The 27181-nt window shown below is 46.1% G+C and overlaps 2 protein-coding genes across 5 annotated transcripts in view; one reads left to right on the forward strand and one right to left on the reverse strand.

Moving 5' to 3' along the window:
* The window catches only part of VPS54 (VPS54 subunit of GARP complex), a 48510-nt gene extending 45815 nt beyond the window's left edge, over positions 1 to 2695 (forward strand). For both annotated transcript variants that reach the window (XM_064709238.1, XM_064709239.1), the window contains one exon: positions 1510 to 2695. In XM_064709238.1, the coding sequence (XP_064565308.1) occupies positions 1510 to 1615 (106 nt within the window). In that variant the 3' untranslated portion in view covers positions 1616 to 2695. The remainder of the gene's footprint in view (positions 1 to 1509) is intronic.
* Positions 2696 to 2703: 8 nt separating this feature from the next.
* Positions 2704 to 23662, reverse strand: UGP2 (UDP-glucose pyrophosphorylase 2). 3 transcript variants are annotated; one of them, XM_064709241.1, is made up of 10 exons: positions 23553 to 23662; positions 17375 to 17502; positions 16739 to 16846; positions 9227 to 9412; positions 7682 to 7815; positions 6788 to 7085; positions 5620 to 5817; positions 5214 to 5456; positions 4711 to 4815; positions 2704 to 3791 (listed from the first exon to the last, which is right to left on the reverse strand). In XM_064709241.1, the coding sequence occupies exons 2-10, from the start codon at positions 17486 to 17488 to the stop codon at positions 3684 to 3686; spliced, it is 1494 nt and encodes a 497-aa protein (XP_064565311.1). In that variant the 5' UTR covers positions 17489 to 17502; positions 23553 to 23662; the 3' UTR covers positions 2704 to 3683. The 3 variants fall into 3 exon arrangements, with proteins under 3 accessions (XP_064565311.1, XP_064565312.1, XP_064565310.1); XM_064709242.1 differs by lacking the exon at positions 23553 to 23662 and adding an exon at positions 23324 to 23438; XM_064709240.1 differs by lacking the exon at positions 23553 to 23662 and adding an exon at positions 22981 to 23197.
* Positions 23663 to 27181: the final 3519 nt, after the last annotated feature.

The raw sequence follows: 27181 nt of genomic DNA on the forward strand, positions 1-27181 counted from the left end.
GCTTTTCCCCTTCCCTACCACAGCCCACTCCATCCCCAAACAGGTCAGCGGTACCTGTCCTGAGAGAGGGTGCCTGGCTGTGCCTGCTGTCCCCACCTCACAGGAAAAGCCTCTTGCAGGCTGAATTCTGTTGTCAGATGGATTGTCCCCTGAAACAGTGGAGTTTTAACTGTTCCTGATGACCTGGGGGCAGTGATGTGTTTGCAGTGTAGCAAGGGTGAATGAAACTCATGGGCCTACCCACATGCAAGAAGAGATTGTCTTAGCTTGCAGGAGTCAGAGAAGAAAGTTGATAATGCTTCAAGTGTCACTGCAATGAAAGTTTTGTTCCTTTCCATTTTATCGCTGCTTCTCCTGTTTATGTGCATTCCTCCTTGTACTTCATGCAAGAGTTTATCTGAACTGGTTCTGTGTACTCGTGGTGTGACATTCCATTGCCTTTGGTATTTATAAAGGTGTTAGTAACCAAGCTCACAGAGTATCCTCTGCAGCCCCAGCTGAAGTGAGGCCCTGGCTGTGCTCAGGGTTTCTCTCACTGGCATTTCCAGCCCCACACGGTGCTGTGCTCTCTTCATCCTGTGCTGCTGGTTTTGTTCTGTCCTTGTGGCTGCGTGGCCTGGATCCCTTTTGGATAAAAGGGTTGGGGCAGGAGTTCCTGGTGACCTGCTGAGGGTGTTTGCCTGCAATCAGGAGGTCTCAGCTGGCCCAGGACTGTCTGATGGCAGCAGTTTTGTACTTCAGACACATCTCCTAGGGAGCTGGGGCTGTTTGACAAGGGGAACATCAAACCCTGGATGGCACTTGCTGTTGTTCGAGCTATCTTCACTGACCAGGTTTTTAACATGGTTTTCTGATCCTCATTCTCCTCATTAAACTGCTTGTTTCTGTAATAATAGTAAAAATCCAGTCCAGTGAATCCTGGTTAACTTTTTTGCTATGTAAATGCACCTTCTGTTCCTACCTCTTGCTAGCAAGAAGCATCATGATCCCTGACATGTTTCAACAGTATCTGAGGGATTTTAATTCTGTATAAACTGTTAAAACAGTACAGCTGTTGTGCTGTTCAGTTGCTTTTTACATTAATGCTAGAATCATAGAATTGTTACCCTCTAGAATACAGAAGTTAATGTTGCAATAATTAATATTCTTAGTTGGAATGGAATGGGGAGTTTAAGTCTAGATAAGCCTGGGATTACAGCAAGAGAATAGAAGTTTTAAATGCCTAATTCCTGCTGAGTTTTCTGAACTCATGGTTTGATCTCCCTTCCCTAGAACTAGTTTTACACCCAGCAGTAATCCTGTTATGGATGATCACTGCTGTAAAATAAACCACATCCATAGCATTGAGTTTTGAACTGATACTTCAAATATCTAATCCAGGCATAGGATTTGAACATGTATTGTAGCAATTGTGTGCCAAAGCCCTCAACACACCCTGTCTGCTTGTCCAGGTGCTCCAGGGGGATGTGATGGGGTCACATTCTAATCTTGTCGTGTGTTTCACTGCAGGCTGGTTACTTCAGATGTGGCTTTCTACACTGGAAACCTTCAAGCTTTGAAAGGCCTTAACAACTTAGATCTAAACATGGCTGAAATCTGGGAGCAGAAGAGGTGATAATCCATTGGGAGCAGTCACTTGGCTCTGACAACAGACTGACTCTTCTAAGCAGCGTGACATGGTGAGGTGAATGCTTGAGCCCAGAGCCCCAGGAAGGGCAGGATTGAGTCGGGGGAGCTTAGACTCAGAGGGAGCTGCAGGGAGAGATCCTTCCAGTGTCCTTCAGCAAGAAACAAGTGATCAGCTGTCTGTGCAATGTTTTTTCATTCTCTCTGGAAACAGACTCAGGTTTCTTTGGACCAAATCCAAAAGAACACATAGCTGTAACACAGCTGTAGTTGTCTAGAATGCTCTGTATATCTTTATATTAAAAAGATGCTTTGCATTTCTTCTAGTGCAATGAAATTCACATGGTGTCCCACCTTATTTAATGATGGTACAATATAAAAATCTTGCAGTTGGAACTCTGTAGAAAATGTTTTTCTCTATGAAACTATGCTGTTCTAAAATTTATTTTTTTACAGAACTTTATATAAATAAATGTCTTTTGATTGCTCGCATATAGGATTCAGCTTTGTTAGGGAGCAGTCTTGTTCCAGGGGATTTCTCAGGGCCTAAGATCTGAAGACAAGATTTTCTAAGCAAGGGCCAGTTCCTCAAAGCTGTTCCTGTGGGGGAGAGGAGTGACCTGACCCTGGTTGGCAGTGACAGGGTAGCAGTGGGGGAAGTGGGAGGTGGGAAGAAAGCTGGTGTAAGGATGGCCACCTCCAGCTGCCCAACGCCTCTGCCAGAGGGGAGGGACAGGGACACAAAGAACGGGCAGGAAGAATTTTAAAGTTTTTAGGCTGCTTATAAAAGGCTGCACCATTAAGGAGAGTGCAGCTGAAATCCATCTCTTTTGGAGTTTTTAATCCTACCTTTAACAGACTGGAGGCTGCCAGTGCTCAGTACAAGTGCCTGTGATTCTCACCTCACCCCTCTGTACCTGACCCCAGTCGAGTGCCTAACCCTGAGATGATCATGTCTGATGGAATGGTCTCTGCTGCAGTGTGTGTGTGCCTGTGGTGCCCTCAGCCAGGCGTGCTGACCTGGTAGCATAACACATGTCATTCATTGTCAGTCAAAATAAAGCTCTAAAATCACAGTTGTTTTTAAAGACCAACTTCTTTAATGATACATACCAGTGTTATACTAAGCTTATAAAATAAAGTTGTCTGCATGTAAATACAAGAGAAACATTAAGAAATCAATAGTGATCAGGACAGGGATTTCGATTCCTGTACAAATTTAGAAACTCAAGAGGAGATAAATTAACATACATGGCTGTGACAATATGAACATAGGTGTAGTCAACGTGATCCATTTATTGAAAAAAAGAGGGCAGATCAAAGATTAAGATATTGACAGGAGATCCAGTCTTAAATGGGATGTGAAAAAGCAAACACCACACGTGGCTACTGAGGCATTTTTCTCAAGTATTGGATTCTTTGGGCAAGTTTGGAACACGGATGATTCCCACTCTCACGATACGGAAATGGAGGTATTGACAGCCTTACCCCAGTACCTCGACATACAACTGGGATAGGACATCCCACTTGTAGTTTGGGGGGGTTGAAGAGGGCTACAGCTTGTGAGCACATGAAATACAGGGTTTTAAGAGCCTGTTTAGCAGTAGTGAAACTTTTGGTTTTCAACTGTGCCTTCCTAAAATGTCACAGGAGTTGCCAACCATGTTGTCCCACCTGTATTGCTTCACAGCTTTATTTCTGCAGTTACAAGCAATTCAAAACTACTGAATGGTCGAGGGCGAGCCTCTGAACTTCTTATCAAAGAGGATCTGTCCATCTTCCCGCAAGACAAACAGTATTGCACTTCAAGGTTGTATTAACTGAGTTACAGAATCTCTTTTAAGGACTGAAGCATTACTTACGCACATCCATGGCGCTTATGTGGCTGCTTAAAGATAAGCAAGAGAAATTAATTTTAAATTAATACTGCAGGGTACTGTGAAGATGACAAAGCATAGGCCCTCTGTGTACTTAGATTTCTAATGCTTAAAAGGTTCTTCCACGACAAGGCTGGTTGGGCACAGCAGCCCCAGCCCTGACCGTGCCCTCTCCTGGACTCAGTGGTCCAGGATCCGCAGGTTGCCAGATACAATTTTGTTCTCTAGTAGAGCTCCAGCTGGGATGTCAATCCTGTCACCATGGTTTGCAATGATGATGACTGTTCCCTGGGGAGACAGAAGAGGAAACAAGGGTTCAGAAACCTGTTACCTGTTGATGTGGAAGGAGGGCATAGGTTGTTTAAAGGAGCAGTCAAGTGTCAGCTGTACCACAGCCAGAGCCTGAATGCATTTAGTTGTATTGTTTCTGCATACATATTTGGGGGTCCTTTCTCTCCAGAACAAAGGTTTTAAACAAGCATTACTGGAACCTCTTAATTACCATGCTAGAGCCCATTGGCCTACAAGCTGAACTGGTAACTTAGTTGAAGACATGGTTACTTTAAGGGCTCTTGTCTGCTTGCTTTGAAGTGGAAAAATGTTTCCCCCAGCCCAGGTGTGTCCCAGGAAGGCTCCTGTTCCAGCTGAACAGCAAATGTGGGGACAGAGGGACAGCTCAGAGCCCACAGCCTGTGCCAGGTGATGCAGTACCACCTTCCACCCCTGGCAGCTGCCAAACTGCCCTAGAGAACTGCATGTGCTGCCAGGACTATCAAGATCCTAAGGAAGAATTTGAGAGAAACTTGCTCAGCTCCAACATTTACTAATAAATTGAGAACCCCAAAGCGCTGCAAAAGGGCCTGAAAAGGGGTGGTAAGGCCAGCCTGGGAAGGGAGTTGGGACTGAGCCAAAGGGCAGAGGTGGCAGCAGTGTTTGAACAGAGATGTGACGTCTGTGGTGCTTTCAAGGTTCATAAATAAATGTCCTCTCAGCCTGGGCCTGCATGGAGCAGCAGCTCTGGCAGCAGCATCCTACACCCCATCACAAGGGTCACTGTCCAGCCATGGCCTCTGCCATCTCTGGGCCTGTTACCCAACTCCCAGGAGTGCTCCTATGGACTGTGTGTACAGGCACTGCCTCAGGATCAATTGCCAAGGAGCAGAGATCAGTCAGGTTTATTGCAGCAGCATCCCCACTGCACACTCACCTTTAATGAAACATTCTTCCCAAATGTAACATCACCTGAAACCGTGAGATGATCCAGCTCCAGCATATCTGGAATACTTTCAAACCTCCGCAGGTAATCTTGAACCTTTTGGAAAGAGAAAATAAATAAACAGTATTAAAGCCATCCCTGGATTAAGACAAGCATGGGAGAAGCCTCTTGAATACTCTTCAGGAACCTTCCCATAACCTACATCTGCATCAATACAAAAGTTGCTACTTTGTAATTGTGATTTCTTTTAGAAACAAATGTGAGAACAGTAGGGGGGCTGCCCACCAGGGCAGGGCGAGCTCTGGGGAGCTCCCGCAGCCAGCTCAGCTGAGGGCTGCAGGAGCACCCAGCATGCGCAGCCAGTATCTGAATTCTCACAGCCTTCACAAAGAGCAAAAGGGAAGGCCCAGGTGGGCAGAGGTAGATAAATCTCTTTTCACTCAGTTATTGCTATGAGCTGTGTCTTCATTCAGAGCTGAGCACCGGGTGTTTACCTTTGTGAAGGAGCTTCCCAGTTTGACAAGAGGCACTGTTGGGAATTCGCGCTTCTCGCTCATGGTTAGAGACCCCGCGTTAAGGCTGTACAAATTGGACATCACGAGCAAGAGATCCGAGGTGGTCTTCACAGGCAGGAAACGACTACGAGGGACGTTTATCCCCAGAGAGTTCTCAAAACTCTTGATAGCAGCACCAACTGCGGTCTCCAGCTGGATAACGTTCAAGCCTCCATCCAGAGTCTGGAAGAGAAAACTCACGTGAACACGTGGAGCAGGTCCTGGCACTCAGAGCTGGAACCCAACGCCCCCAGCCTGGCTCTGTGAGGCAGCAGTGCCTCTTACCCACCCAGAAACTAAAAGTTTGTCTGGGTCAGTGTTCTCTAAACCCTTGCCAGCTGATTACCTTTGGGTTAACAATGATCTCCATGTCAATGGCGTTCTTCTCTTGCAGCCTTTTAATTGCAGACAGAGCTATCCACAAATTGTTGGTATTGAATATTTTGAACTTCGACACAGACTTGAATTCATCCACGTGTGCTTTAGGGACCTGAGCTATCTCCACCAGCCTCAGCTTGTTCTCGTACTGCGTCAGCGTGCCACCCTGCAAGGGGCAAGTGAGAGGGTTTAAGTCCTGTTCATGAGAAGCCAGAGAAATCTTCCCCTCAACACAGGCAGATGCACTGATCTGTTGGCATTTGATGTTGAACCCCAGAGAAAACACACATCTTGTTTTTAGTAACCAGCTACCAGGTTACTAATTATAGAGCATGTTTAAAGTACAGTCAGGACTGCCCAACAATCATATTTCAGCACTCCAAAATCGTTCATTCCTTTAACGAAGGTTGTTGAGAATATTTTGCAAATGCTGCTGTTGTCAAAAGTCACCCTCAGCAGTACTTTATCAGATGATGGAGCAAAAGGTAAATTAAATCTAAGTATTCTTACAGTGCATTGCTGTGCTTTTATAGGGTTAAGTCAGAGCTTCCCAAATGAATACAGAGAAAATCCAAATCTTGTTCTCACATACAAAAGAAGGGAGGCAGAGCACAGTAGCAGGACAAATTACTGCAGGCTACAAGTATTTGATACATGCCATAAACCTCTTGAGAAATGCCACTCCTGGTCTTGGTACAAAGCCAGGGGCTAGGGCAGGACCAGGTGGGCAGCTGTGCAATGCAGGGTTGAAAGTGGCTTAGGCAGTTTTCTGAGACACAACTGCTGCATCCCAGCCCTCAATGCTGTTTTCAAGCTTCCAGCTTCTGCCCCCAGTGTATGTGAGAGTTTGGAGAAGGTGCAGAGGTTGTGACCTGCACCCTGCACATCCCTCATGCTTCCAGGCCAGCCCAGGCTGTCCTCATCTGCTGCTGCCCAGAGCACAGATCAAATCTGTTCCATGAATTACAACTTCCTAAACTTGCTGATTTTGTGCATCTCAAATTAGATCTGAGCTGATGTGTTAAATGGTGCCTAAAATAGCTATGAGGAGACTGGGTGTATGCCTGAATCCATGGATTCAGAGGAGGCTGGAGATGGCCACCAACACACTCAGACTCTCACCCATCTCCCTTTACCTTCACATCCGCCCGGGTTTTGTTTGTGACTTCCATGACAAATTCACAGCGTTTTCCATTGGGTGGGTTCATGAGGTGGTTAAGAATGTAAAGGTCCACAGTGGCACCCAAATTATCTATATTGGACACAAAAATATATTCCTTCCCCTCTGCAATGAGGTTGTCCAGCAGCCCAGAGTTGTAGAAGCTGGCGTAGATGTCTCCATGGCCTGGAGGGTACCAGCACTCCGTATTCTCTCCTGAGTAAGAGACATCCTTGGCTATTGGCAGCAGAGTTTCCTTGTTAATTCTGGGGTACCTGTGAGGACAACGGGTCTTGTTACATCCTCACCAGTGTCAGAATAGCATAAAATAAAAATATTACAGTTAAGGTGCAGCTCCCTGGGCTTCTGGAGGTGTGCTTTTCCTGAGTATTCTGAACTGAAAGACCCTCCCACATTCTGAGCTGTCACTGAGAAGCTACAGAATGCAATCCACTCAAGGATGTAAAAGCACAGTTCTCAGGCCACACTGCAAACCAGCTTTCCTCTGACAGGCAGGCCCAGAGCATATCCAACACCCCTCTGACCCCAACAGCCACCTGGACTAGAGTTTGTTCTCCATAAGGAGAACAACTCCAGAGCCCAAGGATACTAACAGCAAATTCAGGAACTAAGGGGCCAGCAGCCAGTACACCACTATTTGTACATTTCTTGGAAACTGGGGCCCACACAACCCCTCTCCCCAATTTTAATACATTGCCCTTCACTCTACCCAATCCCCTGGGTTCAGTCTCAGCACAAGGCCCAAAAGAGACTGAACACAGGTACAGAAGACACCTCAAACTCAATCCACCCCATTTGGACTATGGAGAAGCTGTTTTCTTCTACTCCAAGTGGAGAAGTCTTTTGATACCTGCTTTGATTAAAAGTATATATCTTCACACGGCTGTGACTGTATTTCTGCAGGATTTTCTTTGTGTCATCGTCTGTGTTGAAGGAATTCATGAGAACCAGAGGAACATCGGTGTTGTAGGATTTGTTTAAATGCTGAGATGGGAAATAAATGGTAAATTCAGCATGTATTATTAGCTTTAACTCCTGACACCTGAGATCTTGGGAGAAAGAAATTAGGTGAAACAGGCTGGAAATAATGAATGCATGAGGAAAAAAAAGAGATGCACTTATGCTACAAAAAGAATAATCAATCAGGTAAAGGAAAATAAATCCTTGTTAGTTGTAAAGATAAGACCCACACTAATTAATGTATCTTCAATTAGTGAATCTTTGTTTTTAAACCTGCATTGAGGTCTAAAATTTGAAACCACAATGCCACAAAATGATCACTTTAAGTTTTAGCTACTGTTGATTACAAAAGGCATGTTTTCCATCGAATCATTGCAGTCTGTCAAGGTGACATTTCCACACTGTCTCTGCACAGAAAGCGCTTCCACATTTTCTTAGCAGACAGAGATGGACAATCGTATCAAGAGCACATTATAAATCAAATGTCACCATGTTAATTATTTGGGAATCTATAGCATGGAGCTGAAATACATAAGAGCATTTCTATGTGCACAACAAAGGCAAAAAAAAAAAAAAAATCAGAGATCACAGCAGTTTCACTGAAAATAGAAGGGGCAGGTGGAAAAGAGAAAGACCTTTGAGTGAATTTTAAGCTTTGTGTATCAGCTCACCCTCCTCTGCTAGAGCATTTGGGGTCATTACACTTTGGTGGAGTCAGAGACTTCCACAGTGATGCTTTGGAGAAAGGGCTGCATCAGCTGGATGAAAATTTGAGTTTGTCATAGAACCATCTAACTCACATGGGAGAGCCACTCCAAACAGCATCACACTGAGGCAAAAACTGTTGGCACTCCAGAAACCAGGGAGCAGGCACACCCCACCTCCTACTCTAATAACTGTCTGCCTTCCTTATCCGCTCTAAGAGGAATATTCAGCATTAAAAACATAAGCCAAAACGTCCTCTCCCAACACCAGCAGCTGTTATTTTCTTCTGCTCTTCTTTCTTCAGAGGAAAATGCCAACAATCTCTTCCAGTGCAAGAGTTTAAATGCATGAAGGAACTTGGAGCTGCTGTGAAAAGCTTTGTTCTAATGCCCATAAAAAAATCCCTTTTTGAAAAGACAAACTTGCAGCTGGAGGAGTCGGGAACAAGCCCAGGAGTTATCCAGGCCAGACAAGCTCTGCAGTGTGACTGCTTGTGCTCCTGATCCCCCTGTCCAGGCACTGTGCACAGCCTGGGTCACACTTGTGCTGACACATGTGAGGGGCACAGAGCTCAGTCGCTGACTGCAGCGTCCCTCTTGTGGGAATTCTCTGCTTCACCCAGCACCAGACCTCGCCTCCCTCTCCTCTTTCTTTTGGCAAGCCCCCACTGGATCCCCCTTAACAAGCCATGCAGGAGCAGCTCAGTGTGCGCTGGCTGCTGCAGCGTTACCTCGATCTGCTGCACTGTCAGGTCCAGGAAGGTGTTCTCGTTCCGCACCCCGATGAGGCTCTTGGGGCCTTTGCAGCCCATGCTTGTGCCCAAGCCACCATTGAGCTTCACCACCACCAGCTTGTTCAAGACAGAAGCAATGTTATCAGGCAGGCCTCTGGCCTTGATCTTCTCATAGGGCTGGATCTGGGAAAACAAACGAACAAAAAAAAAAAAAAACCCAAACCCAGCAGTCAGATATTTGGAAAGAAATTGATTTCTCTAAAAACTTTCAAAACTTACAATCTGGTGATAAAACCCACATTTATTCACATGCCTTATGACTTTAAAGAACATCTGCAAAGTGAGTCTACAGTAACTGTTTTGTTATGATACAAATAACGTGGTTTGTTACTATAATGACCTCTTTGCTCAAGAGGTTCTAAAGACTTTGTGACACCAGGCAGCATTAGCTTCATTCAGATGAGAAGTCAGGCCAGTTACACCACTTGTCACAACCCTGTTCCTGCCCTGCAGAAGGGCAGGGGTTTTCCTTGGGGACCATCTAACTCACTGCCCCACGGGATGGCCCCTCTCCCCCTCCAGTCAGGCCACAATTTAAGACCCAGGCCCTACATGCAAGGCATGTAACTTTCCTTCCCTGAGCAGCTTAAACTCATAGATTTTTTTGTTTTTTCCCCTCTGAGGTTGTCAAAGGCAACATTCTTGGGAAAATGTTGGTTCTTTAACTCAGTCTACACTGATTCTCATTCCCGCCACTATTCTGATGCAATTTATTTCTCCTGACAGCATGATACAGAGTAGAAGAGAGTTCCCAGTTCTTATTCTGCTCTTTTCAGAATGTGCTCATCCAGCTCATAACAGACCTTACAGGAAGTCTTCTACCTCATTGACAGCTGTTTCCTACGGGTTTAAGAACAGTCTGGGCTACATTTGGGGCTCATGATGGAGAGCAAATTCAGGCTCATAAGAACAGTGTGTCTCACATTAGGAACTGTTGCCTCCTTCCTAAAAGCACCTAAGTCAAAGAAATAATGGTAACAATACCACAGTAAGAATCATGCCAAAACTGTTAGACTAGAATCAATACAATTATCTTTTAGCCTGCCCTTTTAGGGATTTTCTTTTGAAGAAAAGACCTGGTGTTCCAGTGCTGTAGCATTCTAGCTGCTAGAACATTATTTTAATTCTGATAAGGGGTGTGTAAGATCCACAGCTGGTTTCCAAAACCAAGTACATACAGAGTAGTTTTCAGAGCTGTGTTTGCTTTGGGCAAGGGCTGGGGTTCAAATGGAAATTCACACTGCCCTGGAAACAAGAGTCATGTTTCTCACTGGGATACCGGGCGTAGAGAGGACGCCTTGCGCAATTCCAGCATTCTGGGACACCCCGGGCAGCAGATCAGGCAGATCCCCCACAGGAGAGAAATTCTGCCCATGGGATCTGCAAAGCCTATAGGATGCATTGCAAGAGAAGATAACTCCACGTGGAGGTGTCATGGCTGGGACAGAAACAGCACCACAATCCCTGTCATTTCATGAGGACACAGGCAGGAGCTTCCTCCAAACCGCCAAGAACTTTTCAGTAACAGAAGCACACAGAAAGTGGACTCTTGCTGTGCTTGTCTTTTGAAGAAAAGTCCTGGTGTTCCAGTGCTGTAGCATTCTAGCTGCTAGAACATTATTTTAATTATGAGATTATGCTCAGGCTGAAGCACCCTGAAATACTGCTCTTCTCATTAACAAGGAGATGATAAATCCTGGGTTTAATGTCTTGGAGGTGCATCAGGAAGCTCAATGAACATGCTGCTACCAGCAGGACATACAGAGACTTACACTCAGATTTACTGCTTCCCATCCCCTCCAAGGTCAGGAACACCCTGCATTGGACTTGTACATGGATGAAAAACATCTCATCTCAAGCTTTAGCTGGGTGGGATGTGAGTCACATCCATGATGTTCTGACACTGTCTGAACATCCAAAAAAATTATCTCAACTTTCAAGTCTCACTGTGTTCTTCTTGCATCACTCACAAAAAGCAGAAAGTCTGACACACAGTTCAGGGCCAGACTGCCTCAAAAATCATTTGCTTTTGCTAAAGTGCCAACTACCTTTTGATGCTTTCACTATCATGCCTGAAACCAGCTTTTGCAGGATGTTCAGAGTAGAATCCCTGAAGAAGGTAACAGCTCCATCAAGGACTTAGTTCACTGGATGTTTCACTAGTTACAACACAAAATTTATGACTCAGCCTCACTAAATGTTTCAGTTTCTTCTGGCACAGGCATTGGAAACATCAACTTGGCAATAAAGCCCTGGATCTTGAAGGGTCTTTAATTCAGAGAATAACAAATGTCAAAAAGTCAAGTTCCAGCAGGAACGTTGCAGCACCAGGACTGCTGGATGCCAGGGCTATCAATCCAGCAGTTCCAGCCATGTGCAGGCACTGATATGCACAAATACCTCATCACCTACAAGCCCATACACAACTGGAGAAGTGCTCCACAGCAATAAAAATCAATTCTTGCTCTAAGGGTTTGGAACTGTGTGCTTGACAAGTAAGTGCTGATGGGGAAATCTTCAGGAAAAGCCAGGGGCAGGAATGCCATGTCTTACAGATGCATGGCTGCAGTGTCACTTGCTTGAGACAGCCTGGCAGCCCTGGTTTGGGACTGCTCTAAGATGACACATGCAGCTTCTTTTGTTTTTCAGCCAATGTCACAGAAGTGATTTCTTGGAACAGCCTGGATGAGGCAATGTTGGGAGTTTGACTAACAGATTCCAGCAGCCCACTCCTACTGCAAGGAGGCTTGCAAGAGTTTGTCAGAGACAGACAGAATGAGCATCAGGGCTGTCACCGTGGGCAGACCGGAAAGGAGGACGCCCCTATTAGTTAATGTGTACTTACAGCCTGAGGAAACATTTACTCAGCACCAAGGGACAGTTCTGGAAACAGCACCACATTAAGAGGTCTCTGCCCTCATGAGACCCCACCTGCAGTGCTGCACCCCAACATGGAGTCCTCAGCACAGGAAATCTGTGGACCTGTTAGAGCAGTGCAGAGGAGAGCCACAAAGGTGATCAGAGAGAGAGAGAACAGCCCTCCTGTGAGCTCAGGGTGGGGAGAGCTGGGGGTGAGCCTGGGGAAGAGGAGCCTTTGGGAGGCCTTACAGCACCTAGAGGGAGCTTACAGAGGAAGAGAGACTCCTTACAGAGGCTGATATGGACAGGAGAAGGAGAATAGTTTCCAACTACAAGGGGTGAGATTTATATCAGATCTTAGGAAGAAGTTCTTTACTCTGAGGGTGGTAAAGCAGAGGAACAGCTCAGCCAGAGAAGCTGTGGCTGCCCCATCCCTGGAGGTGTCCAAGGCCAAGTTCAATAGGGCTTGGAGCAGCCTGGTCTAGTGGAAGGTGTCCCTGTGCAGGGAAGGGGTGTGGAACAAGACAATTTTTAAGATCCCTTCCAAACCATTCCACAATTCTATGAACGCTTAAAACTTGTTTCCAAAGTTCAAGATTAAGAAGATATTTAGCTTTTGAGTAAGGGCATAACATTCATTCTTTTCCTTCATGATATAGCTCACTGAGGTGACAACCTGAGCTACAGACAAGAATCCAACCTCTGGGGAAGAAAAAAACAAAGGCTCTAATAGACAAGCTCCTTTCACACTCACATTGCTTCAGATGCTCTCTTTACATCCCAGATGAGGTTCTGCATTGCTGTTCTGAGGTTAACTTGATCACTGCAGTTCTCTCAGAGGCCTCCCAGCAGGACTTTGCTATTGCTTCCAATTCAAACAAACAGATGGCTGTAATCTACATCGAGGGGATTAAGTTACACTTGCCATGTCCACATTCTTTACCTCCTCTCCCTGTTAACTGGCACTCTCAGTGAACTTTCTTCTCTGGAGACTGTAACAGTAATGGGTGCTAACTATGCGAGCTATCACTGTAAGCCTTTGGACATATGAAAGCAAAGCATCTGGAAGGAAAAAACAAGTCAGAGGTTTACCAATATAGTGTGAAATGGGTTCAATCTTCTGTTACTGTCATCAGTATAAGCTGTTACACTGAAAACATGGAGGTCAGGGGTGGAATCTCCCATTGCAGAGAAAAACAGGAATACTACAAAGCAATAATTTCTGTTTCAATTTACTGATAGGAGACTTTACTTGTCTTCAGGAAGAAGCAGAAGTTACATTCAGAGAACAAATACAATAGATAACACACTAGATGCCCTATAGAAGTCTCATCAGAAATTCTGCTTCTGCACAGCATCCCCAGCACTGTCCCTTGGCAAGGGGCAAAAGCCTGAAACACTCTTCCCCACCTAAAGGACAAAGCCATATATCCAATAAACTATTCATGTGTGGCAGCAGCTCTCTGACCACAGAGAGCAGGCATAGACTTCCCCAGGCATTGTCCTGGGGAGAGCTGTGAGATCAGAGAAAAGAATGAGAAACAATTCTTATCTCCACTTGCTGCACCTGTTGTGCACACGTGAAATGTGTTATGGAGATTGTTCACCAAAGGGGGATTTCTTAATTGGACACTGGATGATGTCTGGATTGATTGACCAATTAGGTCAAAGCTGTATGGGACTGTCTGTAAGGGTTAGGAGCTTCTTACTACTTACAGTAGAAGATAGAACAATGAAACAATTGATCAGCCTTCTGCAATCATGGAGTCAATGCTAATTGTTACCCTTTGGGAAGTCACACAACATTCATGAACTTTTTTAAGCTGTGAAATAAATAAAAAAGCAACAAACCCACACTTGGCAGATGATTTGTGTGCCTGTTTATAGATACACATGTATGTCTGTGTGTTTATACACACAGAGGCACATAGATACCTCAACATATGCCTTTTGCTCTACTAGGGATCAGCTGAAGATTAGACTTGCCAGAATTCCCAGCAGCAAGGGAAGTCTCCAAAACAATCACAGGCAAATAAATACACACTGCAAAGAATTTGGTGCTTTCTAGGCCATGATCCTTGCAGTGTGAAATTGTCCAAGCAGCCAAGCATCCCACCACCTCATAAAACAAGGTCATCCCTACAGGCAATTATAAATCACTTGCAATTATAAAGGACTTGCAAGATTACCAGCAAACACTTCTTCTATACACCAATCCCTGTGCTGTTGTAACAAGAGCAGGAGGAGAATATGCTCTGAGGTTTTATGGGAAAAGAAAACTAAATTGGGACTGAAGCACTCAAACTAAATATGTGTTCACAGATGGATACCTGTCCCAAAGAACTCAGTACTGCAGCCCTTCAGAAGTTATCCCTCTTTAGCCCTCCTAAAAGCTCACACTGTTCTTACCCATACTAGCTAGACCAGTAATTCTGAAATTCTGGTCTTTATGAAATCAACTTTTATTTAATAATTCCATATTGCATACTCCTCAGAAAAGAACAATTTGGGAGAAGGTCCCTTGGAATGTGTCTTATGAGGAACCCTCTTCATTTTCCACAGTATGTCCCTAACATGACTGATGCATTAAAAAGGAGGGAGTGGACACAGCAGGGAGAGACAGAAATCATATAGTCAGCAAAAAGGAGAAAGGAAAAAAACAAAGAAATTTATCTTTGCTCTCAGTTTTCATAAGCACTCAAACCCACGTCCTGTCAGATCAGGAAGTCCAAGTATCCCTAGAGAAAGGGGTATTCACTATGAAGTGAAGAAGGCATGGAAGGAAGTTTGTTTGCAGATATTCTGCCCCAGCTCTCTTCTGTGGCACTTACCAACAAGCACGGTTATTTGATTTAGAGTTCATGCTAGGAAGCAAAATTTCACTTCCCATCATGCATGCATCTCATCAGACCAGAAGTCACCTGATTTTGCAGGTCACTGATTTTGCAGAATTCTTACCTTTCTCTCTCTCATCAAAAGCTATTTTGCTACCTAGCACAGGGACACATTAGAGAATGAGCAGTACAGGCCATAAGGAAATAAGAGAGATACTCTTTCTAATTCTGCCATTCTCCCCTCAGCCCTCTGTGACCTGAAGTTATCAGCAGCTTGCCATGCCTGGGAATACCCCATACTTGGGAATATGCCCCCAGTCTATTTCAGAGCCTTGCCACAACCTCCAGTTTGACATCTGCTCCAGATGTCCTACCTGGGTACTTTCAGACCTTCACAGAACTTGTAAATTTTTTCACTGAAGGTGTGCAAAACTTGAAAAATAGACAGCAGCTCTTCTTCTCCACAAAGCACCCATTCACTCACATCACACTTCTGTAATTTAATCCCTTCTCTTGGCACAGGGAACAGTTTATTCCTTTGATTGTCCTAACTACCTTCTTACATATTTAAAAGACCTATCATGCCCCCAGAGTCTCAGCCCCTCTACACTGAAAGAAATCCCCTTTTCTTCAGCCTTCCTTGTAAGTCATCTTATCTAGAACTCCAATTTCCCACCCTGGCCTCTTCATTAAGGGCAGGCTTCTCTCTCCAAAGCAACACTTCATTCACTGTTACAGTACAGAAAAGAGAGACATCACATGTTTTTGAAGTTAAAAGAAAACACTCAACCTTGGAAAAACCCTAGACTTGCTCTAAAACAGCATCATTCTTCAACGCTTTACAGAGCAGCCCTGCATCTGTTCTGGAAGTGACTGGACAGCCTGCCTTTCACGGGGAACAGAGCCTCGATTGAGGCACACAGAGAGCCTCAGAGAAACCACAGGCCTGGGAGCACACAGAGCTCCTGCAATATGCCAAGATCACTAGGCTGGGAAAAGCAAGAATCCGTAGCACAACTACACCATTCGTTACACAAGAGTCAAAGCACAGCCTAAGGCCACTGATGAATCAGTAAAATGAGGTTAGGTTTAATAGGAAGTATTTATTTCAGTACTAAACAGTGCTGAAAAAATATACAGTGCTTTTTCAGCAGCAGCTCAAATTATAGGTTATAAGTTACAACAACATAGACAACACTAGGAAATCAGGCTCCAAAACCCCCTACAGTCAACTCCTTGTTCCAGATCCCTCACTTTCGCTGAGCTGCTGCAGGTTATAGAAGTTGCTAAATGAGCTCTATTACCCAGCCCACTTGCCATATGTCCCTTTCAAATTATTAAACATAAAGGATTGCTGGAAACAGTCTCATCTGAGATATGCAACCCTCTTCTACAGGCAGGAGGGAAATTGGAACAACAAAGGTCCTCCCTACTTCCCCTCTAACACAGGTTTCCTCCAGAGAAGGCACCAAATGGTGAGGTGGCATCTGTCCCATTTTGTTCCCCTGCTCCCAGAACAGCTAACAAAATAATACCAAAGAACTTGACACATATGGTAAGCAGAACCTGATATTCAGGAAGACATACAGCATATGTCAACAAATAATTATTTCTCAGTTAGAACCCAAAGTGTTGTCCTACATGGTTTTATAGAACCACAGCAGACAGACCCATTCAATGGTGAATACATCATTTGCCTTAAGTAGCAATTATCAGTTTTATTTTCCTTACACACCGTCACTTAATCACAACTTACAGAATCTTCTGGAGGTCTCTGGATCTTCCCCCAGTCCACAGATGGTCCCTTTTCTTGTAGAAATCTATGAAATAGCTTCTTAAATCCTTCCAGATCCTTTTTAGTGTGCTACAAAGAAGAAATGCATTAGTTAATGCTGGCATTCAATGAGCACCTACTCAATCACAGAAGCATTTCTACAAATTGATGTACAATCTATTCACGAGAGTAATTTCATGAGCACTCAAGTAGATGTGCTAAACTTTAGGTAAAATTTCAGAAGTTACCAAAAGCTCATTTTCACTGAAACTCAGAGTACAAAACCAGCTTGGATACACAACAAGTCTTTTGTCATTACAATTTGGCCCAACATTTAAGATAACAGCTTTACCCTCCCTTTCTGTAATCCACTGAAGATTACACAGAACCTTTAATAACTAAAGATGATTAAACACTTAATAACTCCGTCACCCAGTCTAGAGGGAACCGAAAGTCTCCTACTGACATTGTATCCTGGCTACTCTTCCACACAGGATCAGAGCACATCCTAAAAATAAGGATCTGGAGATCTGTGATTTATCTCCATTCTGAGATTTGCCTCAGTGTCCTGCATCCCATTTCTCATGCTCTGAGCAGCACCCAACCCGTGCTCCTTACCTCTATCTCATTTGAGTGTGCGGTCGCAAGGATCTTATCAAGTTCTACTTTCATTGAATACTCCAGCTCCTGCCGAATGACTTCCTGAAACTGTGAGGAGCCAGCTTGAGACATTGCTTGGCTGAAATCTTGAATAAAAATAAAAGAAAATTATTTAAAAAAAAAAAAACAACCCAAACTAACTTATTTAGACTACAAACAACCTTCAGTTTTCTTTAAAAAGACTGATAAACTCATAAAATCCAGTCTTGCTTGATCACTGTGCTAACATTCCAGGAATCTAAAGTTTTTGTTCCTAGTTACTTGGGGAACAGATCTTAAACTGGGCCAAAGAATAATGACTCCTCTTTCAAAACTCAAAAGTACCCCAAAGGACCAATGGTCCATCTCAAGAAGTATCCAAAAATCTGCAGCACTGCACTTCTTTACTAGAGAAGTCACATCCTATCACATCAACACACTTTTATCAAGTGTGAAAAATAAGAATTTTCTTACTGAAAAGTTATGTAGAAGGTATCCCTCTGCTCCACAAGCAAATATAAACATAAGCTTTATTATTTACACAGTGCACTTTCACAGGATCTTCTGTTTGTTCCAATAAACATTCCCTTACTTTGTCTGAGTATTTTCACACTACAGCATGCATTTCAGTTTCTAAGCAACCTAGAAAATTGGGCTGTCTATCACTTCAGCATTTGTTTTGTTTTTGAGAGTGATAAACTCCACAAACGTGAAAAATACTAAATACACAAATACGCTATAAAGTCCACCCTGCAGAAAGAATCGGGAGAGAACACAACTTTATTTTCCAGCAGAAATCATTGGAAGCGAGTGTATTCTCAAAAGACATTCTGAGTATGTTCTCTAAAGACCTCAGTTAATTTAATTTCTGCCAAATCCCTTGAGTGATCACTTCCCTGTAACACAGAGAGTGATGCATTGCCAAATATAGCTGGATTTTAGAAATACCCTGAATAGTAGTGCAAAAAAGGGACAGGAGGGAACTTCACAAGCGAACAGAGCAACACTGACAGAAAACATTGTTAGAAGAGGAACCTGCATTTAAAGTCTACTTATTGAGAACACGCATTAAAAGGCTCTTCTATTGAGAATGTCTAAGAAAACCAGAAATGGTTCATTTTAATGCAATTTTGATTTTATTTTATTTTTCTAAGCAAAGTATTGCACAGCCTCAGCCTCAGTGACAGTATCTAATCCTTGCTTTGAAGCCCACAGAAGCCATTTTCCTGACTGCACTGTTTTGCAGGTAGGGGAGGGAGAGAAAAAAAAAAAGACAGACAAGTGCTGCAGTGCACATAGTATGTGTGGTGCAACACGGGAAAACGCCAGCTCAAGATGAACAGTACACTGAACAATAGGTCCTTTTTTAAATCAAATGCTTCATTTAGTAGTAAAAGCAGGTAAGAGTTGAAAGCCTGTTAGGCATATCTTTCCGGGTCAAATGTGTGAAAACACAGGCAGCTCTCCACCAGGAAGCACTTTTTCCTACAGAAAAACAAGGAGGTCTGTACCAGCTCCATGCTTAACACCAAACTGCTACAAGTACTCGCTGCATTCCCTCCCTTCGGGGTGATGCACACGGAAACAATTGCCAGGAGAAGCTTTCACATGTTTCCAATCCTCCCTGCAACATGTTACAATGCACCACTTCTGCTACAACAACAACAGGGGCCATGTCTCGTTTCTGGCCGGCCTGTAACACATCCGAACCTCCCAGAGTGATGCTACACATCTCCTAAGGAACTCTGCAATCCCGAGGCTCGGCAGCGACCTTCAGTCGTGCTCTGGAGCACACTGGGGCTGAGGGAGGCACAGCCAGCCTCCCTGGGCTGCCATGGAATAGGCAAAGATTGTTCTGCTCACATTAGCCAAAAGACTCATGTCTACCAGAAAAAAGCACTTGGAGGCAAAGCAACATCACAAACAAACAGAGATAAAAAGGCATCATAAAAGTAAATATATGTCAATGTCCTGGTTTAGGGGTCTTTTTTTTTTTTTTTTCTGGAATATTCTAAGTTCCTCACAAACAGAATGAGCAAATGCTAAACACGTTTGATCACCAGCACCCTCACAGGAAAGCAAAGCAGACCTGTTGCTTTTCCCAATACCAGGCACCAGGCACACCGAGCAGCAGCTGGATGGGACAGCTCTTACTGAACCCCAGCCTGCCAAAGCTGCCACTGCCGTACCCTTCATCAGCAGCGAGGGATATTCAGGCTTTGCATTTAACATTTATCAACTTCTGCAACCCCTCAGCCTCATCCAGAGCCAGGGTGTCAGCACACAGCTGCTCAGGCAGAGCATTCCTAATGCTGTTAGTCCAATTATTATTATTACAGGGAAAGAGAGAGGAAGGATATGGCTGAAGTCCATAAAAACACGTGCTTGCCTGGTGCAAGAAAAGGATCTATTCTGCATAGGTAAGAATGTGAATTCTGTAACTAAGAGAAGTGACAGCTCTTCTATTCACACATGCCACTGTGAGGCAGAGGCTTTGAGCATTTATCTTGGAAATAACCACCAGGACTTGGGCTGCACTCTGTAAACACTCCCCAAAGCAGTACTGGGGCATGATATGAGTGAACGTGGCTCTCGTTGTTCCTGCTGGCCCGCAGAGCTTTTGGGAAGGAGCTGGCATTCACACATCCCAGCCTCAGCTGGCAGAAAGACAACTGCAGTCCTTTAACACAAACTGCAGCTGAATTTCACAGCCTGGGTGAAGGCTGATTTCCCTTCCCACCTAGCAGCAACAAGGAAGTTGAAAGGCCAGTGCAACTGCATATCTGAAAGCAATTCTTCCCTGCAGGTAACTAAAATTTCCTAAGGCCATAATGAAAAGTAGTTACTGTGCCTCTAACAATCAGATGGAGGCTGGGGTGCTGGATAACCACAGGAAGAGATTTCCAAGGATACACGTGGCCATAAAATCCCAAATAATGTTAAAAGAAATGCCTCTTCCAAACTGTTTCGCAATCAATGCCTCATATTTCAGCCCAAGCCCACTTTTATGAAACCAGTGTTCTCGAACACTCATCAGACGTATGAAAAGGGTGGGATAGGGTAGTGGAAGACTCTTGGGGGACCTGCCCACACAGGAAATGAGCACAGACCAGAAGAGCATGACTAAATAGCTGAGACTTCGGAGAACACTGGGCTTTGCAAAAACAACCACACAGGATATGTCACATTAATGCCTTTGGTAGAAAGTGTTCCCCCAAGCAGCAGAGACAGGACGGCACTTCAGTCAAGTTCATGGTGGTGTTTGATGCATGGAGAATTTCACTCCAACCCTCCTGCCCCCACCCACTGTTATTTCTAGCAGGCTTTTGTGCTTTGCTCTCTGGCCCCTGCCCTCACAACACGAGCTACAGCACACAGAAGAGTACCGGCAGGTTTATGATGCCTAATTTTATAACTGACGTGTAAAAAAACAAATAATGGTATATCAGAGCAAGCTAATAGAAAGGAGGACTTTGCACACTACCAGAAACAACACAAGGGGCAGATCTCCTCTTGTTCTCCTGCACAAGAACAGAACAGTGGTCACATCTTACTGAGGGGCTTGCACATATTTCCTTTCTGCTGTCCTTCCTCTTATTCCACATTAAAGGCAGAGAAAAATGTTAAGATTGATGAATTTTGTTCATTAATCCACGCAGAAGAGAACTTCACTGCCTTGGTACTACAAGGAGGCAGCACAGGAGGGAGTTGTGGTACAAGTCAAGCAAGAACCTCTCTCATGAAAAAGTAGGGAATCTCTTGGGCTGAGGGTTAAGAATTGTGATTACTTTTACAGCCCAAGTAAGTATACAAAAAGACCTACAGCAGAAAATTATTTAGGTCTCCCTGGAGCCACAGTAATGCATAAAAACCAAGAAGGGTGGCCAGTAAGTTACAACACTCAGCTAAACTTTAAATGCTCTACCCTTGAACTCTGTGCTCAGGGTACAGAGTGAATGCCTTAACTTCCAATGATTCCGCTTAAAGTTCAAGGCAATTTTTATCTCTGGCAGGGATAAAAGTCTGTCTCTTTAAATACCCACACTATAATGTGCAATGCTAACAAACACTACTTTGAATTTTAGAACTGAGCATACCCACTCAGCCTCTACAAACATTTTCCTACTACCAGAGGCAAAATTTGCCAACACATGCAGGACTGAAGCATACGTGAAGTGAAACCTTTATGCCCTGACTCTTCTTGACAGATGAGCACATTAGCCTGAGCTAACTCAGAAATTTGCAACCTGGGAAGCTGCTCTGCCAGCTGCACACACCAAGAATTTAGGTGTTACAGTCAGACACAGCTGAATTTCCCAGTTCAGCAGATGATCCACATGCTAAAAATATCATTTGACATGACAACATGTTTTAGTACTATTGGCCTGGCCAAAGAGTATCTAAAGAGTGAATGGTTTGGGGTTTTTTTTTAAGGCTTCCAGGATTGTCAAATCTCTGGTAAAATTTTAAAAACCAATTACGATCATTACATAGGTTGCTACAGCTTTCTGTTCCAGAAATAACAGCACTTCTCTGCAAGATGGCTACCTTCAGCAGCAGTCTGAGATAAGCCAATTCTATTTTAAAAGAACAATTAGCAATATGTTTTCCTAATCAACTTCACAAGGGCTTATCTTGATAACTTTCAGAGTGGCCGGTTGAGCAACGTGCTGGCAGCACTTTCCTCCTGCAGCTTCCTGCCTTCTGCCCAGGTGTCACAGGGCATTTCCAGACAGGTGATGCCTCCACACAGCCACCATTGTCCAGCCCCGGACACCCACTCTGGGACGGACACTGATTTCCCAGAGCCTGCCAAGGCCCTCAGTTGCCTGCAACACCCAAGTCTGTATAGCAAACGACCCGCTCGTGTTCCTTCTGCAGGCAGCATGCCATTTGTTGATAGGCCTGCGTGGATTTATATTAAGGAACCCTATAGGCACGTTTTTAATTACAAAAAAAAAGCACACCCGCACCACGAGGAATATAGGAAAACAGGGGAAGAAAACTGCAACGGCAATGCACCAAAGTAATTTTTCTTCCCAAAATGACCTCTTGCGGGCTGGTTCCCTGTTTCACAGGGAATCCGAAACTCAGACCACGTACACACAAACACTCACACATGCGGAGAGGAGTAAAGGAGAGCGCCGGAGCCTACCGGGATCAAAAAACGCCAAAAACACACTCAAGCCTCAAGGGAAAAAAAACAAAACAAAAAAAAAAAAAAAGGAAATGAAAGAAAAAAGATAAAAAAAGCGAAGACGTTCAGCCTCGGCATGCATCCTCCCACAACTTTGCCAGACGGCTCAGCGGACAGGGGCGATTTGTGCTGGCGAGGTCCCGCAGGATCCCCCAGCCCCTGCCGCGCACAGCCCCGGGCGCAGCCGCGCCGCCCGGTCCCGCCGTGCGCCCGCACAGCCGAACCGAGCCGGGCCGGGTCACGGATCACGGGCAGGGCTCCGGGGCAGCCCGGGCACATCGCAGCGCGGCGGCTGCCCCATAGGCACCGGGAGCGCGGACCCAAAACACAGCGCAGCCCCGCGTACGCACGGCGGAGGGGCCGGGAAAAACACAGCGCGTCAGCTTACCTTTCAGGAGAGCCGACATTTTCGCGCTTTAATAAATAAACAAGCACTTGGGTCAACGCGGAGCGCCTCGCTCGGGGGTTCCGCCCCGAAGGGCCGGAGCGCGGCTGCCGCCCCTGCGGAGGCTGCGGCGGGAGAGGCGGCGACCCCGGCCTCGCTGGGAGCTCCCGCCCTGCCGCCCGCCCGCCGCGCTGCCCCTCCGCCGAGCAGTCCCTCCCGGGCCGGCGGGCGGGCGGCGAACCCCGAGCAATTTAAATTTCATCAATGGAAGAGGCGGACCCGCCGCGCCCCGGGTTTCGCCACCCCCGACCCTCCCCTCCCCTCCCCGCCAGGCCGGGCCGCCCACCTCCCCGGGGAGCTCCCGCGCGGCTCCTCCCCGCTCCGGGACGCGATGGGACGGGACAGGCCGGGCCGGGCCGGGCCGGCGCGGCCGCCCCGCGCTCCGCCCGCCCCGCGCGGCCGCCAGGCCGGGGGCGGCCCCGCCCCGCCCCACCGCCGCCCCAGGCCGGGCCGCGCCGGGAGCCCCTTCCCCCGCCAGGGCCGGGCGGTGCCGGCGGCGGCCGCGCCGAACCCACCTCGTCCTGCGGCACCGCGGGCGGGGGGCGGGGACCCGCCTGCCGCGCGCGCCCCCGCCCACCCCTCCTCCCGCGGCGGGGGCGGGGCCCGCGCCCATCCCGGCGGGCCCCTCGCGCGCCGCCGCCGCCGCCGGAAGTGGGCGGGGCGCTGGCGCGGGAAACGGGGCGGGAGCGGCAGCCGGGAGGACGCGGGGCTGGCGGAGCGGCCGGGGCACGGCCCCGCTGAAAGGGGGCTCGGGGGCGGCCTCCTCGCCCCACCGCGCCTGGCAGGCGGCTGTAGCCCGGCGGGACTCGGCCGCCTCTTCTCATGCCGCTGTCCGCCTGCGAGAGGGCATGGCCTCGAGCCGCGCCACAGGAGGTTCAGGCGGGCCAGCAAGAGGAGTTTCTGCACAGACAGGGTGGTTCGACACTGGAATGCGCTGCCCGGGGAGGTGGTGCAGTCACCGTCCCTGGAGGTGGCACTCGGTGCCGCGGGCTGACTGACCCGGTGCGCGGTCATAGGCTGGACTCGGTGATCCCAGACGGCTTTCCCAACCTGGCTGATTCTGTGATTCTGTTAAGTATTTCTGATTTGTGGAGTGTACGTGAGTTACAGCATCTCCACCCATGGCTTTCCACCCCGGGTTCATGGCCACATTGGGGTCCGGGGAGGTGCTGGGCGCTGGGAAGCACGCAGGTGCCAGAGGCCAAGCCTCAGCTAGGCTGTGATTTCTCTCTTTGTCAGCTATTTTCCCTATTTTTTCCTGCAGACACTTCCCCGCAGTGCTGGGGCTTCCCTGTGCACTGTGGTGACACCAATCATGGTTGAAGCCACAGTGACCCTGCCTGCCATAAATACCCCCCATCTCCCTGCAGATAAATCACCACCCTGGTTTTTACTCTCTCTTTTGTTTTTAAATCAGCTCTATATGGCCTTGCTTGTATATAAATCATGTGTAATGCATCACTGAATCCCTACACCCACACAGAGTCAAACTGCAGGCCGGTTAAACACACAGTGCCCTGTTGCCATGAGGAGAGGGCTGTGGGAATTGGCAGGGTGCTGCTGAATTCCAGTCTCAAGAGATGGATGGGTGCAGCCTTGCCTGGGATGGGCAGGGCGGTTTTCATCTTCATCCCTCCTGGCTGAAGCTCTCTGTTAAGTTCTCTGGGATAAACCAGGTAACCACCAGGATGAGCCAGTCCATGTGGGGGTGGGATGGCTCACCTCTGCATCTGCCTGTTCTTTGGCTTTCAAGAAAACCAAAAATGCAAAGACCCTGTGAATTTTACATCCCAATCCACTGGACCTGGGAGCATCCCTTTTTATTTTGTACCACCGGACAGTAGAGGGCTCAGTGCATGCTGCTGCCTTCTTGACATCAGGGAAGATGCTCCTCTTTATGCCCTGGATTTACCAGGAAAAAAGTCCTGGATTCACTCCAGAACTTCAGCAAAATCCTGATCCTTTTCTCTAAACATTGATGGGAGTTATCTTAAATGCAAGATCAGCCCCACTCCTGTCCTTCCACTGTTAATTAAAATGCTTTAATTTAAACCTGCCTCTCTCTTCCTACAGCTCAGCTGTGCTATGATGTCACATGCAACACCTGCAAGCCAAACACAACCTGGGTAATCTCTGGATAGGACTGGGCCAACTTTTGTACAGCTGTCCTTTGAAAGGATAATTGCAGGCATGACTTTCAGGGTAATAAGCAGAGATAACTTTTTATCTGCCAGCAATAACATGAATTCCAGTAACCTGTCTCACTGCAGTGGAACCAGGGGAAACCACTCCCTCCTTCACTGCATATTATGGAAGGAAGGGAACAGGCAAGACTGAGCACTGGTGGAGTCAGTCAGTGTCACTGAGGAGGTAACCAGAACCAATCTGTCCAAAACCAGCAAAGTTTGGTGAAGCTCTTGAGCTGGATTAAACTCAGGAGGGGCTTATCTCACAGCACACAGGCAAGCTGCTCGTGCAACAGCAGCCATGGATGCTTGCAGAGCAGTGTCCTGGCAGCCCATCCACCTGCACCAACATCTCAGGTTAAGAGGACTCAGGAATGCCAAAGAGAGGTCTAAATGCCCCAAATGGCAAAGAACCTTTTGCTCCCCCAGTGCCTGATGTCACCATCTCAGCCAGGGATTCAGCATCTTCCAGGAACCCGGCGCTGCGTCACAAAGGAACAGCGGGACAGAGGCACCGAACCCAAAGCACTGCCTGGATTTATGTCTCAGAAATAAACTGCCTCGTAAATATGCCTCGTAAACAAAATAAATACAGTATTAGTGATTTCTTTTGGTCTTACCAACTGAGAAGTTTACACCAGTGCAAGACGCTGCCAAAAGTACTGGTCTTGTCCCCTGCCTTACTCCAGCCCTTCTCCCCATTCCAGTTTTGGGTCAGCACTGGCAGGTTTTGGCTGGGAGAGTTGGCTTTTGGATGGGCTCACTCCTGGTTTGCAGGTGGGTGGTGACAAAGGGAGGTGGAAAAGCCCTTCTGAAGACCCAGCATCACCCTTTTATTTCACTCATTTATTTCTTCCTTGGCTCTTCTTACTGAGTTTCCCACTGAGGACATTTATTTTCCCTCTCTCCTTTGTTTTTCAGCCACTTCATTTATTGCCAATGAACTGACTTGTTTGAGCTGAGAAGGGTCAGCAGATAAAAGAAATCTGTGTATTTGTGGGGGAAAGACAGGGCAAATGCCAAGGAAATATGGCTGGGAGGCAGCTGGAAAGCCAAGGTGTGAACATTTTAATTTACTGAGTAGGGAAGAATAGAAAAATCATTGTTGTTTAAAAATATAAATGGTAACACAGCTGCTTTATGGCCATTTCTTTCTTAATTATATTTAATAGTAATATATGCTATAAATAGAGATGTATGTATAATATGCATATTACATAATACAAATACAAATACACAATATATAATATTGCAACATGTATATATGCAATAATAAATATATATGTAATGATATGCATATGTGTAGTAATATGTAGATGTGATTTCTGTATCTTATGTGTATTGTACAGATATGATATATTTTTCTCTATTATATAAATATATATTTACGACTTTATCTACAATATAAATTCAGGAATTTATATTATATACATATAATTACACGTGCATCCAGGCATCCAGCAAAGTAGACATGATACACACACAGATCCCCAAGGATATGTGTGTGTGTATAATATATTTATTACTTAAAGGTTTATATATTTTTTATCTATATACATTTATATTATGGATGTATGTATTTGCACAGTCTATAAAACCTGTGTAATATATATAGTTATATGTCGTAATTTTTCTTTTCATTTTTTCTTTTTTCAATCTGAGTTTTGGCCAGAAAGGGCAGTGAGTGACTGGCAGCAGAGCAGTAAAAGGCCCCCCCTGGGCCCTTGGGTGGGGCACACGGGGCACGGCTGCACCTGAGCCCTTCCTGCTCCTGTTTGTCCAGCGAGTGCAGCTGCTGCCCGACACATTCCTGCTGCTCCGGAGCTATGTTTCCTGACCAACACCCATTTGCAGTATTTCCCAAGCAAGCGAGGCTCATCACCATTGCTCTCACTCCCTCTTCCCCTTCCAGTTATCCCTGCAGGCTGGGGAGCAGCCGAGTTCAGGCAATCCATGCT

The sequence above is a fragment of the Zonotrichia leucophrys genome, chromosome 3 (assembly GCF_028769735.1).
Source record: "Zonotrichia leucophrys gambelii isolate GWCS_2022_RI chromosome 3, RI_Zleu_2.0, whole genome shotgun sequence".
In the NCBI taxonomy this organism is placed as follows: Eukaryota; Metazoa; Chordata; class Aves; order Passeriformes; family Passerellidae; genus Zonotrichia; species Zonotrichia leucophrys.

Excerpts from the sequence above, each read along its gene's own strand:
- UGP2 (XM_064709240.1), bottom strand. Across the intron at positions 9,413-16,738 it reads AGAGACCTCCAGAAGATTCT|ATCCAGCCCTATGAGAAGAT; the intron begins GTAAGTTGTGAT and ends TTGTTTTCCCAG. Across the intron at positions 7,816-9,226 it reads TGACAGTGCAGCAGATCGAG|CATTTAAACAAATCCTACAA; the intron begins GTAACGCTGCAG and ends TTCCCATCTCAG.